This window comes from Amphiprion ocellaris, chromosome 12, assembly GCF_022539595.1.
Source record: "Amphiprion ocellaris isolate individual 3 ecotype Okinawa chromosome 12, ASM2253959v1, whole genome shotgun sequence".
Classification (NCBI taxonomy): domain Eukaryota; kingdom Metazoa; phylum Chordata; class Actinopteri; family Pomacentridae; genus Amphiprion; species Amphiprion ocellaris.
In genome coordinates, this window is record NC_072777.1 from 5,557,380 (window position 1) to 5,574,609 (window position 17,230).

General features: G+C 39.5%; 1 protein-coding gene across 4 annotated transcripts in view; it reads right to left on the minus strand.

The window, feature by feature from the left end:
* Positions 1-3,419: 3,419 nt before the first annotated feature.
* ptk2bb (protein tyrosine kinase 2 beta, b) overlaps positions 3,420-17,230 on the minus strand; it is a 36,683-nt gene continuing 22,872 nt past the window's right edge. For all 4 annotated transcript variants that reach the window (XM_055015923.1, XM_035942340.2, XM_055015921.1 and 1 more), the window contains 11 exons: positions 15,193-15,397; positions 13,808-13,916; positions 13,656-13,715; positions 13,430-13,552; positions 11,306-11,458; positions 11,030-11,065; positions 9,422-9,446; positions 9,270-9,304; positions 8,940-9,074; positions 8,722-8,802; positions 3,420-4,525 (listed from right to left, as the gene is read on the minus strand). In XM_055015923.1, the coding sequence (XP_054871898.1) occupies positions 4,310-4,525; positions 8,722-8,802; positions 8,940-9,074; positions 9,270-9,304; positions 9,422-9,446; positions 11,030-11,065; positions 11,306-11,458; positions 13,430-13,552; positions 13,656-13,715; positions 13,808-13,916; positions 15,193-15,397 (1,178 nt within the window). In that variant the 3' untranslated portion in view covers positions 3,420-4,309. The remainder of the gene's footprint in view (positions 4,526-8,721; positions 8,803-8,939; positions 9,075-9,269; positions 9,305-9,421; positions 9,447-11,029; positions 11,066-11,305; positions 11,459-13,429; positions 13,553-13,655; positions 13,716-13,807; positions 13,917-15,192; positions 15,398-17,230) is intronic.

Here is a 17,230-nt window from a genome sequence, read left to right on the forward strand (position 1 = left end):
TAAAACAGCTCTGATGCTTTCATCCTGAGCTCCACTCAAACATTTCACTGTGCAGCAGCTCAGCAGTTTGTTTAAGAAAAGCATTTAGGTTCAATCTGTGAAGCCCAAAACCCACCAGCTTTGAAAAATGACACCATTTACCAGAGTCACAAACTGTAAAAACAGAAGGAATTGTTGGATTTTCTATGTGAATGTGTCGCCTCTCTAGTTTATTATTATTCTTTGGCGAACTTTTGAATTGCATTTTTGGTGGCCTTATCATACCCCAAAACACGTGAGACTTGGCATGCACATTAGGACTGGCGAAAAATTTGATTTTTTGTGGGAGTTGCACATGTGTCTGGCAAAATCGCTCCATAGCGCCCCCTACAAAGTTGCAAAAAGTTGTCATTAGGCCAACTGGCAGCGTGTTTCATCCACAGCTACAAAAATGTGTATGCATATGCAGCACATCAGGACCCACGAAAAAGTCAATCATGACCACGCCCTAAACCCAACAGGAAGTCGGCCATCTTGAATCAGCTGTGAAGTTTGATGAGATTAATAACTCAGCGGGGGTAAGTTCGAGAGACGTCAAATTGGGCCAGCATATGCAAGACTGCCTCCTGATGAAAAGTTATCAAAATGCTCTGCAAAAGTCAAAGGGCGTGGCCATGGCGACCCCCAGAAATATTGATCCTTCGCCATGAAACAGGAAGTGGTGTCTAACTCAGCTGTACATGCTCCAATCTGCCTGAAACTTTACTCTCTCAGTTACAGCGCCTCCTGGTGGATATGCGCGGGCAAGCCGGGCCGCTCGGATGCGAGGACCCGTCCAACGCTGCTTGCAGCTTTAATTAGGGTCCGAGCACCGAATGGTGCGAAGACCCTATTGAAACCCTTGGGTTTATTATTATTATTCTTTTTTCTGTCACATTTAGAATTGCTCTTTTGGCGGCCTTATCATACCCCAAAATGCGTCAAACTTGGCATGCTCATCAGGACATGCGAAAAATTTGATATTTTATGGCACTTTTGCATGTGTGTCTCAAAATGGCTCCATAGCGCCCCCTACACTGTTTTAAAAAGTTGTTACTAACCCAACTCACAAGATGTTTGAGCTACAGCTACAAAATTTTGTATGCATATGCAGCACATCAGGACACACGAAAAAGTCAATCATGGCCACGCCCTAAAGCCAACAGGAAGTCGGCCATCTTGAATTAACTGTGATATTTTTTGAGATTAATAACTTAGTGGGGGTAAGTCTGAGAGACCCCAAATTTGGCAAATATATGCAACACTGCTTCTTGATGAAAAGTTATCAAAATGTTCTGCAAAAGTCAAAGGGCGTGGCCATGGCAACTCCCAAAAAAATGGATCCTTCGCCATGAAACAGGAAGTGGTGTCTAACTCTGCTGTACATGCTCCAATCTGGCTGAAATTTTACATGTATGATCAGAGTGCGGCCCTGACAACATCCATGTGATTATATACATTCACAGTCATAGCGCCACCTTGTGGTAGCAGGAAATAGACATTTTTTTACACTTTGATGTGCCATTCTTAGCACGTTGATCATAATCACTTCAAATTTGGTGACATAAGCCCAAACACGTTGATGATGATTCTCAGAGAAAATGGTGACTCGTCGTCAAGGGGCGTGTCTGTGGCGGCGCGGCGAATTTCGATTTCGCGCCATAAAAATTGAATTATTTATATCTCAGCTGGAAAGGGTCTGATCTGGACCAAACTTGACATGATGGACACCAGTCTGGGTCTGAACACATCCACATTCATAAATTTAGAAATTCTCATAGCGCCACCTATTGGCAACAGGAAGAATTTGTCATTACATTTGCACCTACCATTGCCAGAAACTTTGTCATATCATTCTGAAAATTGGACAGGTGAGTGGTCACACCTTGACGATGCCCCAGCCTGAAGATTTTGACAATTCATAAAACACTGTTGCCATGGCAACGCAATGTTGCATGTGACAGACAAAATACTTTTTGACAGGTTAGGAACGCTCATATGCTCGCCAAAATTGCTACACACATCAGGACTGGTGAAATATTTGATATTTTAGATGAATTGTCCATGACTGTTGCAAAATGGCTCGATAGCGCCACCTGGAAAATTTCAAACAGCTACTATGGCCAGTATGTGTTACCTAGAATTATGAAATTTGATACACATATGTAACTCATCAAGACACACAAAAATGTAATTGACACCCATGACCAAAATCCAACAGGAAGTCAGCCATTTTGAATTATATGTCATATGTTTTGACGATTTTGGGTCATTTTTAGACATTTTCAAAAGCTATCAACTCAAACAGGGTAACACCGAGAGAGATGAAATTCGGCCAGGATGTACTACACACATGGGTGATCAAAAGTTATCAAAATGCTCCGCAAAAGTCTGAGGGCGTGGCCATGGCGGCCTCCTGAACTTTGATGCTTTGCCATGAAACATCAACTGCTGTGTAACTGCCCTAAACATGCTCCAATCTGCCTCAAACTTTACATGTATGATCAGAGTCCCGCCCTTATGACATTCACATGCTGAAATACAGCCACAGTCATAGCACCACCTGGTGGATAGAAGGAAAAGCTCTATAACTAGCCTGTACATGGTCCGATCTGCCTGAAAGTTTATATGTGGGATCAGAGTCTGACCCTGATCACATCCATTGGCCAATATACAGTCTCGGTCGCAGCGCCACCTGGTGGATGGACAGGAAAAGCTCTGTAAGTAGCCTGAACATGCTCCAGTCTGCCTGAAATTTTACAGCTGTGATCAGAGTCCAGCCCTCCTCACATCCATAGGCCGAAATGCACTCTCGGTCGCAGCGCCACCTGGTGGATGTGCGTGGATTCACCGACCGGCAAGGATGCGAGGACCCGTCCAACGCTGCTTGCAGCTTTAATTTATATTTGCACCTGTCAGGATGACAAGTGTAATATAATAATAGCGTAAGATATCAACAAAAATCCAAAACCAAGCAATCAAGCATCCCTAATACAGAACAATTTGATTTAGACATATTAATGTTAATGTTATAGAAAAGAACAAATGTTATATGAGACAGCATGACTTAACAAAAGCAATGTTTTCAGTCATCACAGTCTCTCATGATTACAAATTGTCTATTAAACTACAGACATTGGAATAAACATCATGCAATTCTGCTGCATGCTGCTAACCGTTGATGCTAACTTCCTTGATGAGACTGCATCGCATAAGAATTAATTAAACTTTGTGGTAAATCCTAATGGAGAATGTTTTATTGCATAAGATTGTATGATGATATTTCAACACCTGTAGATACACAATGCTGTGACGCGTAATGGTTTCCAGAATCACTTGCAGCTACTTGTTTGTGCATTTGTAAGGTAGACTAATGACAAAATGAATGTGCAATGAAAAACCACATTTGCTGACCTTTTATTACTTTAGTGCTCAGTCTGCAGGAGATACTGTACAGTAGCAGTAGTTTTGATCACACATAAACTGAGAAAGGGACGCTAACATCATCAAATGTATATACTCCACAAGAGATCTGCAGTAATGAAGAGGTATACACACATTTCTGCATCCCTTGCATTATGTATTACATTTTTATCTTTTATAATAAAGAGAATGGGCAGAATACAAAAACCTCTGTAGAGACCTTTATCTGGCAATTTATGAGTCATACAATTGTGATCTTCATTTGTAATTTTAATGCCTGTTTAATGACTTGAATACTTGAATCCATATTACTTTTATAAATCTTTTGGACAGTTTAGTGGCCGACTAACCTTTTTTATTTGGTCGTCTATACATTCCACTACTGACAGGGTTGCAAAAGTAAACCATTCTGTTTCATTTTGCATAACATTGCTATTTCTCAGCTGTAAAACATACTGTATTTGTCATACGACACCTTTCATATTTACAAAGATAATTAATTTCCTAAGCAGATAATTAAATCAATTACAAATGAGAACAGTTTATATTTAAAGTTTATCAGAACTGACTGAACATGAAGGATGATCATAACTTTCAGTATACACACTGTCTTAGTAAGCAAACAGTTTTTTTTTTTTGTTTTTTTTTTTTTACAAGTTGTCCATATCCACTGAGACGTAGAACCACATTCAAGCTAAACATTCACTTACATGATGTCCAAAGAACCAGTGTCTGCTGCAGGCTTAACTTTCACTGATTTGACTACAACAATATTGTCTGACTATGTGCAGAGTTATTTCAGACTGTCTGATGTGAAAAGGTCTGACTTGAGCTTGACGTAAAACTGAAAACAAAGGTCTGCAGTCCATTAGGGGGCGACAGGCTTTGCTAAATTGGCCCTGACTCTGGCTTGGTCCACGGCGTCCAACATGTTCTTGCTGTCCACAGCCAGAGTGTGTGCAGCGGCCAGCATCTGATTCCTGCACTCGTCCTTCAAAGAGGTGATGGCGTTCTGCTGGGCCAGACGCATTTTACTGATCAGCTCCGCCATGTCGTTGTTCAGCAGCTTCTGTGTGCCTTCGATCTGTTGGCGATGACAGAAAAACAGTGGAGGAAATGTTTAGTTTCAGGGCCCTGACTTGGTGTGTTCCGGTTAGCTGATTGTGACTGTGTTGAAATAGCTCTAACATGCAAGATGTGGATCCTGGGTTTTAAGTAAACATAAAAGGACTATGGACTTTTTGCTGAACAGTTCTGTCACTGTTGTTTCTATGGATAAAAGGCAAGAAGCAAGTTAAACCTAGTCAGGCTTAAGTAAAATGACTCGACAAACCAAAAACCAGGTTAATCCAGGATTTCTTCATCAAGCTCCCATTGAAGGGGCGCTTAATGCATTACTTGACTCCTTCTGCAAAAAATGGACCAATGGCGTGAGGCCTACAATAGTCAAGAGTACCATGTTGTTATAATGGGGAGCTATTATGAATGCAAAAATGTATTATTCCAAATGATGCACAAGAAAAACACTGGTAGAAAACTGTTAATGGTGTAAGTTACACATTTACCACTCAGTACCCTCCGTGCTTATTTCAAACATGACAGCTGCACGTTACATTTCTTTAACTTTAATTTTCACACACTACAACATGATACTCAAGAAATGCAATGAGGTCTGACACCATCCCTTAATGAAGAGTACATGGAAATCACTGGTGTTTTAGGCCAAATCAAAGTGAATCTGATGCTATTCTTTGAATATTCTTAATTAAAAATTACCAATAGACTAATTCTACTGTTTTACAATTTAATTTAGCAAACGCTTTTATCCAAAGCGACGTATATCTGAGAGTAGATACAACACATAAAAGGATCTAGTCAGGAGAAAACAGCCTGAATAAGAGCCATGAAACAAGTTCAGTTAATTCATTTTCAAATCTGTGTTCCTATTATCTACAATATCTGTTGTGTTAAACAGACTGGGCAGCAAATCAGGCCCAAGTATAAAAACATATTTATGCCTTTCCTGCATCATCAACTGAATGCTGGTAGGTTCCCATGGCAACATGATACATACAGTTTGCAGTACTGTAATTGCATTGCTACGTTTGGTGGCGTCACTAAGAGAATCTGCATCATTCATTGAAAATATCATCTGGTAAAGACTTCTTACAGCTGATTTAAAACCAAAACTCTGAACTGATAGATGTGTAAATAATGGTGTTGGAGCCATTTCAATCAGTAACCAGCAGGTGGTGCTGTGAATGAGTTACCTAAAGGCCACACTAATTGCCACAGGTGTGGCGGAAAACAGGAGGTAAATTGTTTTTGACCGTGGCGTGACAGACTGTTTATTGGAAATACTTTGTTCTTTGTTACTTTTGATGAACTCCAGAAGGTAAATAAATTGATGAATCCGTTCATAATTGTGAGTTTGGTCAGTGACTTTTTGAATATAGACTCTATTGGTGTTATTTTTGGACCACGACGGAGTAGCCACAAGCCACGCGTTCTTAACGGAATCAAGTTCGCGTCATCAATTAGTCAAAAACAATCTCTATTTGATCGTATCGAAACTATAAGTTGTGCGATGAGGACGGCAACGCTGCGATCCAGCTGTAATCCAGACGCTGTGGTTCAGACGACGCTGATCTTCACCACGGTTCACGGCAGGAGAGACCCGACAGGAGGAGTCCCGGCTGCATTGGGCGCAGCGACGAGCACCGGAGATCGGGGCCGGGCAGCGGACCACCCATTGGCCAGGTGTGGACGTCTGGACACCTGGCTGGGTGCGGACGGAGACAGGAGACTCCGGGGCAGCGGCGGCGGACAGACGAGGAAAGGTTTGTTTTCGATCGAGGTCTAATAAAGGAGGTACCACACACATACATATGGCCATTATATAAAAGTGTGCACACAACTATCTGTTTGAAATACCAATGCATTGGGCCAAAACAAAGTAAAATAAACTTTATTTCAAGTCCAAGACACTACTTCAAAGGAAGAGACTTTATTTTCATGGACATAATTTACGTTGTGTATTGGTGTGAACTTTTGAAAAAGCAACTTTTAAACGAAAAACTGTGTGGTTGATGAACAGATGGTTAAAAAATGTCTGAAACTCAAGATGGTTTGAAGGTTCAAACTGATGATCAAGGTAAGGATGCAGATTTGTGTGAAAAGATGACTGAGGCAATAGAAGTAACTGCAGAATCTCAGACTGTTAGTGAGGCTGAACTCCCAGTCACAAAAAGAAAAGTAAAACTTAGCACAAAAGCACTATTTTGTAAAATAGGGTATTTAGAAAAAACAAGAAAATCTAAACTGAGTAAAGCTGCTGAATTAAAAAGGTCAATTCAGGAGTTATTGTTTGAACCTGGGAATAAAGCTGAAATAGAAAGCAGCTTTAACAAATATCAAGTGCTGCTTAATGATGCAAAAGCTGCACATAATGCTCTGCTCAAGCTGTTACCTGTGGAAGAAACAGAAAAGCATGAAATCTGGTTCAAGGCAAAACTTCTGGGTGTGGATGAAGTCTCTCTGAGTGTAGCAAAATATCTGGAGTGTGCATGTGAAGGAGCTGTGAAAAGCATTGAGCATAAAATAACACCAAAAGTATATCAAATGTTGGATCAGCAACAACCTGCGCAGAATCTGCAAGATCAAACAGATCCAACAAATCCTCAATAGCAACAGCACGGGTGCAAGCTGAAGCTAAGAGAGCTGCGCTGCTGGCATGTGCAGATTCACTAAAAAAGAGACATGAACTGGAGACACAAGCAGAATCACTACGCAAACAAATGGAACAAGTGGACCTTGAGGCTCAGATTGAAGCTGCAGGTGCAGAAGTGTCTGTGTTGCAAGCATTTTCAGCAGAACAGGATGGAATGGAGTCCTACTTTGTGAAGCATGAACTAAAGCCAACAAATGTTCATCCCAATGCAAGGTTCAAGGATTTGACAGAAAATAAGAGGATGGTACTGTTGTACATACAGCTGATAACCGCATACTTCAGATTTTACAGAAGCAAAATCAAGTATCTGAACTGCTACTACAACAACAGCAGTCAAATCAGCTTCCACCAAGAGAGATACCAGTCTTTGAAGGAGACCCTTTAAAATTCAAGATGTTCATGCAAGCCTTTAAACACTGTGTTGAAGATAACTGTGCAGCTAAAGGAGACTGCATGTACTATCTGGAAAGATGCACCAAAGGGCGTCCAAGAGAGCTTGTGCAAAGTTATTTACATATGAGTGCAGACAGAGGCTTTGAAACAGCTAAAGTCCTCCTACAGGAGCATTTTGGTAATGAAACCAGAATCACTGCAGCTTATATGGACAAAGTCCTCAACTGGCCTGCTGTTAAGGTTGAGAATGTTTCAGCACTTCAAGATTACGCTTTATTTTTGCGTGGCTGCAATAATGCGATGTCTGAATTGTTTGGTATGAGAGAACTGGACATGTCTGCAAATCTTAAAATCATTATATCAAAACTTCCTTTTAAATTGAGAGAACATTTTAGAAGTGCTGCATAGGAAATTAGAGAAACTCGAAACCGCATACCAAGTTTTAGTGATGTTGTGCAGTTTGTGGAACGTCAGGTTAGACTCTTGTCTGATCCAATTTTTGGGGATATCCAAGTAACAGAATGTGGAAGGCATATCAAAAAGGATGTGAATACAATCAAGCCATCAATCAAACCAAAACTGAAATGAGGAAACTTTGCAACGAATGTCTGTGCAACCAAAAAATGCAAGCAAGTCAAAGAGCCCACACCGAATAACACAAAGAACTGTTTATTCTGTGTACAGGATCATGCTCTAGATGACTTTAAAAAATCAAGTTGGACCACGACAGAGTAGCCACAAGCCACGCGTTCTTAACGGAATCAAGTTTGCATCATCAAATGGTGTCATCAGCATACAGCTGTACATGACAATGACCTGTAGCAAAGGCACTATTATTTTAATTCTGGATAGTCAGATTCAGCTATTAAATGTTAGAACAACTTGCCAAAAGCACCCATCTATCATCTATTATGACAACACCTAGTTGTATGTCCATCATCCTCTGCTGGGAAGCAGTGAGAAAAATTTTACTCCATATCAGCACCAGTACTGGTCCAAAAAGACCGTGAAAGACCATCCAGACCATAAAATATTACAGAAATTATACACAACTCAGTTTGGATTTTTTGTGGATTAGACCACTCTGCTTCTAACCCCCTCAACAGATAATTAGGACATGAGAAAAAACAAAACTTTGTGCGGACGGTAAACTATACCTCAGTCCTGATAGACTCATGCAGGGAGGGCAGGATGTCATCGACACTGCGAATCAGATCCCGTAAGGCCATCCCAACAGACTGTGGACAGAAATCAGTAACAGGAAATTAATCAGCTGTGCGATTCAGGAAGTTTGGCTTTGCATTCTGAATTTGCCAATAAAGCAGCGCCAGTCTGTAAAAGTGAAGTGGAGGGCAGATAATTAGCCTCGGCGTACCTTGACGATGGTGATGTACTGTTCCGGCTGCAGCTCGGTGACGTCGTTCTTGAGCTGGACAACAACTTTGACCAGGGCCATGACGGAGTGATAGACTTTGTCATCAGAGCGGTCCAGCTCAGCGGTGGGTGCAGGCTACGTAACAGAGAAGCAATGCATTTTAATGCTCTTCTAGTAACTTTACTATTTCAAATGCACAGTGACATCAGTGCCATTTCCAGTGAAGGGCATGGTGTGAATTAGTTTTATACAAAAATCAAAGCCAATAAATTAAACAACCTTTTCAGTGTCTTAAAAATATATTAACAGCACAAAAAGGAATTGTTCTACCTGCGCTGTGAGCCGAGGGGGCTTCTCTGGTGGAGCTGCAGGGTAAAAAGATGAACAATATGACAGATAAAGTGAAAGATGGAGAGAAAAACACAGGAGAAAGCCTTCAGAATTAATTTAAGGTGAATTTGTGAATTTCTTTGGGCACTTACCGTTCTCACTGTCAGCTTCAGGGGACTAAAAGAACAAACAAAGAAAGATCTCATGAGGACCAGAAAATAAATCCTGTTTACGCTCCTTCACCATTTATTCAGCAGCTCACATTATTTTTAGACAACAATGAACAAAATGGTGCAGCTGATAGCAGTGATGGAAAGTATATTTACTTAGGCTGGAGTTTCTGGATTTTATACTACTTTATACCTGTCCTCCATTACCTTTCAAAATAAAACAAATCATCTACTACATTTAGTGACTTTTAAGGTGATATAATATATATATATATATATATATATATATATATATATATATATATATATAATGATATGCCAAACATTTAAAATAAAACATTGAAATTAAATCAATGGTTTCCAACATATTTGACTTCTTACAAAATTAGTCGCTTTCAGATGTCCGAGTTGTTCACCAAATCATGATTTTTCTTTCTAAATTTGTCTTGTTGTTTTATTTATTTATTTTTTTAAAAAAAGGTTTAACATTTATCTGCTGTCCCTGTTGAGTAAACTGTATACGACAGAATAGAACAGAAGATTTTTATTGTCAATTTCTCTATATAGCCAGGACAAATAGAGGAACCGAAAAAACGTCACCAGCTCTTCTGTTCTAGTTCAAACTGGCTCCACCTTCAGCAGTAACAAGCTGCTGAAACACGGAAGCTTTACTGTAATCTAATGCTGTCATAGACTCACTCATAGACCAAACCAGGAATTTTACTTTAATACTTCAACTACAATTTGCTGCTAGTAATTATGTACTTTTCCTTAAATGTGATTTTTCTTGCATGATTATTACTTGTAATCTTTTTTTTTACTTTGCTGTATTGATGCTTTTACTGTAGTAAAGGATCTCAATACTTCTTCCATAACTGGCCTGTAGTTATATGTTTTTGCAATAAATTGAAAAGTATTGGATCATCCAGAAATGATTAGCAGATGAAAAGAAACATTTAAGTTTGGGGCCAACCAGACAATTTCATGTTTTCCATGAAAACTCACACTTGTATTCATGTGCTAACATAACTGCACAAGGGTTTTATAATCATCAATTAGCCTTTCAACACCATTAGCTAACACAATGTAGCATTAGAACACAGGAGTGATGGTTGCTGGAAATGTTCCTCTGTACCCCTATGGAGATATTCCATTAAAAATCAGCTATTTCCAGCTAGAATAGTCATTTACCACATTAATAATGTCCAGACTGTATTTCTGATTAATTTAATGTTATTTTCATTGAAAAAACTGCTTTTCTTTCAAAAATAAGGACATTTCTAAGTGACCCCAAACTTTTGAACGATAGTGTACATACATTTTGGAATTTAAATGTTTACTGCATCAGAAAAACATTTTCTAAAACAGTAACTCCAGTACAAACAGCTGTCACTTTTCCTGGTTTGACTTTCAATGGAAAAAACAAACTTTCTTCTTTCAGCAAAAGTTTAAGGTATCGAAAGACAGCGTAGATTTCCATCATAGCTCAAACAACTCAAAACATCAGGCAACTGGACTCTGCTGCCAAAAAAGGTTGCTACCTCCTTTAATCTGACATTAGTGTAACAGTTTGTACAGCTGGATACCTACCGCTGGACTGGCGGCGTCCTCTGGTCCCATGGGGTCCTGCAAAAGAACAGGCAGGTTCATTTTATAGAATATAGACATGGACCCTCTCTTTGGAACTGTAACCAGGGGAACATTCAATTTAAGACTAGTGGGGCGTCCAGGGTGAACTAGTGGGTTGATATTGTTTAACGGTGCCTCGTTCAGCGTGGCCTCCAGGGCCACATTGAATTTGGATGCAGGGGCACACAGAGACACACAGAGGGGGTTGACAAAAGTTAAGGATGCTCTGTTTCCCACCAGGAGTCTCTCCTCCTTCTCCAGCCACTTTTCATCCGCCACCATCTGCTCTTTCTGCCACCGGAGAGTGTCCTGCATGTGCCTCCTTTCAGTCTGCCACAGCCGCTGGGCGTCCTCCCTGCTGTTGGCCTCCATTCGGGCGAACCCACCCTCCTGCAAAGGCAGCACAGGAGCAATGAAACAGAGCTGTCAAAACATGGCATTCCCCTCTTTTCATCTCTGAACCCTCTGAACCTCGAGTTTCTGGGCATTTTATTACTCTGCCAGGGAACGGCAGCGGTATGTGATGATCGGCGTATGTCTGTCTGTCTGTGTTAGCAATGTTACTGACACGGATTCATTGGATTTGGATGAAATTTTCAGGGAAGGTCAGAAATGACACAAGTATCAAGTGATTAGATTTTGGCAGTGATGCGGCTTATAGTCTGGATCCACAAATTTTTTTTTTTGTTAACGATTTCTGCATCATTGCAAGATAGCAGCATGGCGTCACTGTAACTATGACTACAAGTGAACACTACATCAGCTACCTGCTGACGATCATATGATTGTGATCCTACTACAAATCCACCACTGTGGACTTTTCAGGACTTATCCGTCGGAAATGATACAAGGAACAATTGATTAAATTGTGGGGATGTTTCTGAGTTCCATCAATTCCTGCCGGCCGCTACATATTTCGGTCATCCGACTTGGTACCTGTACATAATGTACACATGCACAACACACACCTGTGCTCAGCACAAGGTCATATTGTTTGTAGGTACATCTATATTAAATGGCCATGCTCTACGTTGCTGTGATTTCTGCCACACATTTTTTCAAGATTTCAGTCATTGGAAATGATACAACTGAGCAGCCTTGATGGAGTACTGCGTTCTCTGAGTGCTTTTCTTGTTAGTTCCTGTAACATTGTTACTCACTGTGGACTCATTTTTAGCTGCAATATACACTGATCGGGCAAAACATCATGACCACCTGCCGAATATTGTGTTGGTCCCCTTTATGTGGTCCAAAATGCTCTGAACCAGTGAGCCTGGACCAGAGGACCTCTCAGAGTGTCCTATGGGGTCTGGACCAGGACCTTGGCAGTGGATCTTTGGGTTCTCTGGGTTGTTCAGTGGAGCCTCTAGGAATCAAACTTGTTCCACTGCATCTTGTTGATGTTTGATCAGAATGGGGTCTAGGAAGTTTGGAGGTCAAGTCAACATCTTTGGCGATTGTCATGTTCCTCAAGATGTTCCTGATTGTTTGATGTTTTTGCAGTGTGGTGGGGTGCATTTTCCTGCAGTGACATGTAGGATTTCCATTTGCATGAAGGAGTGTGTTTGTTCTGGGACAATGTTTATTTTGGTGTCTAAGTCTCATCAACACGGATGCCAAAACCCAAGGTTTTCCAGTAAAACACCACATAGTACCAATATGATCAATGTTACTCACTTCACCTGTCAGCAGTTATAATGTTGTGGCTGATCGGTGTAAAGTCCTGCAACTCTATGGAAACTACACAACTATGGCTAGAAGTAGAGAGAACTGAAAAATGTCTTCACTTATGATACAGTGAATCATAAAAAAGAAGCAAAAGTTGATTTTCTTTCATTATTTCTTTTACAAATATTGAAAAAAAATGGAGTCAGTATGTGCAAGATTTTTCCCAGTGCCCACAGATGTTACCAACACTAAAATAAATTAGAGCTCCACATACTATAGATATTTTACTGTTTACATTTTTAATCTGTTTCCATATTTTTACCCTATGGTCTGCGTAGATACTGCAAAAGCTTTTCATTTTTACAGAACCCGTTTAGTGTAAACAGTTCCTTTTTAGCAAAATTAAAAAAAAACAAAAAAAAAAACATGTCACTGTTGTGCTTTTGATTAAATATTTAAAATTTAGGAATAAGATGACGGTTTAATTAATATTTTTCTCAACAGAACTGCATTTCACAGCTAAGTAGTTCAAAAATTTAAAAAAAGGCTTTTCGAACTTGCTAGCAGTTTAGGGGTTCAGAGGGTTAATACATAAAGATCTCAGTTATTCCTTCATCAAATGTATTGCTTTAGCATGTAAACTGACCCAAACAGAAGTCTAAACTTCTAAATTAGGTTGTCAGAGACTCTTACCCCCATGCTGCGACGTCGTGGAGACCTGGCCGGCAGAGCGAGACTGTTCATGGAGTCAACAGGTGACTGATATTCACATGGGCTGGCCAGGTCCGGTGAGCTGGCACACAGAGCCTCATTCAGCTGCACAAATACCAACACATAACAGTTACATTAAAAAAAATTAAAGCCTGTTATCTTTAGAGAAACTGTCGTCTTTGGAAGTCATGTGGTTTCACTGCTGTACCTGTATGTGCAGACCAATACTGAGCGTGTTCCCAAAGCGACCCGGTTTCATTCTTGAAGGCTTCAATAAAGGTAAAAAAGAAAATGTAAATGCCTTAAATGTGAGCCGTTTCATACCATCAACCACTGGCTGAATGTGACATGGATTCATACCTTCGCAGGAGGTTCGTTAAAGTTAAACTTTGGCTCAAAAAACTTGGTGGATCGAGCTCGGTCCCTCTCCCTCTCCACCTCCTGCTCCTTCTCCATCTTGTGGACGTCACTGACAGATTTGAGACACAGTTTACATCAGTCAAGTCATCACTTGGCTAGTTTGAACAGAAAACTTTACTTCAGTGCACTGATCTCCAGGTTTTGTTCTAACTTGACTGATTATCCAGAATTAAAATAACATTGCTCTTGCCACAGGTGATTCTCACGTACATCTGTATGCTGATGACACCACTATTTACATATCTAGTTCCTCCCAGACTATTTCATTATCCTCACTGCAGGCCAGTTTCACGAGCATCCAATGCGTTCCAGTCTCCATTTATTTTTAAATATAAATAAAACTAAATGCATGGTTTTCAACAGAACTGGAAGCATGAGAAAAATGGATCCTGTGGACACGTACCATAACTCTGAAAAGCTGGGCGGATTAATACACTAAATGAAGACACTTTATGCAGCTTTGCAAAGGCTACAACAAAACTGTGAAACCAGCACAATGAAGTCTTTGTCCTTGTTTATGCAACAACAGAAATTGGCAGCAGAGAGTTACAGAAGCTGCAGTTACACTACAGTCAAAAGTTTGGAAGCAACTTCTAGTTTCTGTTCAGTGTCTTCCTTAAAAGGGAAAATCTGTATGAATTCTATGGATTTTGGGATGTATTTACTGCATGATCAGACTTTGCTTTCAATGATATGAACATTTTTCCACCATTTATCTTTAGGTGTACATTGATGGTACCAGATAATTGCTGAACAAATGTTAACAAAAGAAAAGAAGGGCTTATTTTTAGGGTTGAGAAGATTTAAAAGAGTCACAACTTGAGTACAAAAATTTTAAAAAAAAACTAATCACAGTTTGCATTATTCACTGTAGCTCTTTGACTTTGAGAGTTTGCACACAAAAATCGTAGTAAATCTCAACTGTGTCTGTAGAAATCTCTAGAAAGAAACAGCTGAGTAAAGAAACAAAGAGTACAGATACAAATACCTGATAATTATAGTAAAAATCTATTCTGATGAGTGACTCTTTATATAATAATCATGTATATTTTATTGTAAAGTATACCAATGAAACTGTGATCTTTTTTTGTACAAATTTGTTCTTGCTTCCAAACTTTTGGCCTGTAGTGTATGTGAAACACAATTAATAAATCAGTAAACCTAAAACTGAGAAAAAGATCGTTGTAGAAAGATGCAGCTGGTAAAAGTTTCCTGTTTTCATCATCCAAACCAACCACCTCCACCATCTGAAATGTAATTAAAGAGCCTAAACTCATTTCTATTCTGTGCAATCAGTCATTTTACCACATTTCCTGAAGCACTACCTGATCTTGACCACCAGTTCAGTGAAGGTGGGCCTCTCTCTGGGGTCGTAGGACCAGCAGCGGGTCATGAGGGAGTAGAGGGCAGGAGGGCAGTTGTCGGGTTTGGGCAGCCTGATGCCCTGCTCCAGCTGGTTGATGACGTCTCTGTTCTCCAGCCAGAAGAACGGCTGCTGCCCACGACTCATTATCTCCCACACACACACGGCTACAGAGCAGCACAAACACAGAAACGACAACAGGCTCGGATGTGTTCACCCTCCTATTCATTATTCATTATGAAACCCTGGGTTGAGCAATACGAGAGCAGATCAGCGCATTAGGAAAGACCAAACCAACATCACGATGAGGACCGAAACACAACGGTGAAGCAACACACAACACTGTCATTGTGTTGGAGCTATAAATAAATAAGAGTTACATTTAAGAATTTTCACTATTGATTCATCTACTGATTATTTTCTTCAGTTGTCTGCAAAATGTGATGTTTTTGAGGTCTCTTTTGTCTGGCCAACAGTCCAAAACCCTCAGATATTTACTACACCATAAGATTAACCCTTCGATGCTTGAGTGATTGGACCCTACACTCTTCCATAAGTGGGTTAAAAATGACCAGTATAAGAATCAAAGTGTTTTTATGTCATTTTTTGTCATTTTGGTTAAGAATAATTATTTGTGTTATTGTTTGATGATGATTTCATGTTTGAAATATGCTTATTTTCACTTTATAACAGATTTTGAACATTTGAACACCCTTTTTCTCTAGTTGTTGCTGCTCTCTGTGCCTCCAAGTTTGTGCATCACCTCTTGTATGATATTATCAGTGATCAAGAGCTTGGGGTAGTAATGCAAATATTATAAGTTCTTTAAAAGTATAAAAGGTAACTTAAAAATTTAAATGGAATAACATCAAACACGTGTCTCTTGAGGAATAGCTGGAAAATTAAATGATGAAAACTTTTCATTACAAAGATATTGCAAGAAAACGACCTCACCGGGTTATTTTTGACCCACTTATGGGTGAGTTTTTGTCATTTTGTGTTTCCTTTTTGTCTTGCTTGTGTTTTTTGTCTATATTTTTGTCGCTGTGTTTCTCGCTTTTGTCATTTTTGATTTCATTTGTGTCATTTGTGAAATATTTTGTCTTTTGTTTGTCTTTTTTGTCTGACTTTTGTCATTTTGATCATGAAGCAAAATACTATATTGTTCAGTTCCAGACACCTGTGGCTAAATGTTTTGTGCCTTTTATAGACACTCTGATCTGGAAGTTGTAAGGTGTAAATGGTAAACTAAGGCATAATATTGTTGAAATTAAACTTATTTTGCTTAAGAAATTTCAGGTTGTTCATAATGTTTTGTAAAAAGATAATTCTGAATGTACTTTTTTGCACTAAAACAAAGGAAAAGCTTGACATTGTGGGTATTTATATGTCATTATGCTCTGATTTTACTGGTCACTTAAGATCAAATTGGGCTGAACGTGGCCCCTAAACTAAATTGAGTTTGACACCCCTGATGTAAGGAATACAAATAGTGACTTGTCGCCTTGTATTTCCAGCATACAAGCTGGTATTATTGCAAAGGCATATGAAACATAAGGAGCTTTAGGGTTTTTATGCTTTGTTTGCCTTGCTATCTTAGACATCAAAGGTCAGAATATTCCAGTGTCACATGTTTCTATGTCTGACAAAGGAAAAAGCTAAAGGTAAATACACAGGAAAGGCTATTTGACTGTAAATCTGAGTCTCCTGGAATAGAAAAAAACAGCAAACTAGAAAATCACAATGCAGCAATTAACTACAAAAGTTAAAATGTTGTTCTTTGATGCTGTTTGGCTAAAGAGTGCAGCATGTAAACCTCAGTGTAACCGTGATATCAGATCAAACATTTCCTACCGTGTCATAAAATCATGCAGTGCTCGTTTAGGTTGATAATTAACCAGCCAACCGCCTTTTTTCCCATGTGTGAGTGTTGTCTTTCCTTGCGTCTTGTGCACTGAACTATCAAAATGTAACCATGCCGCTGTAGTTTTAATGCATTA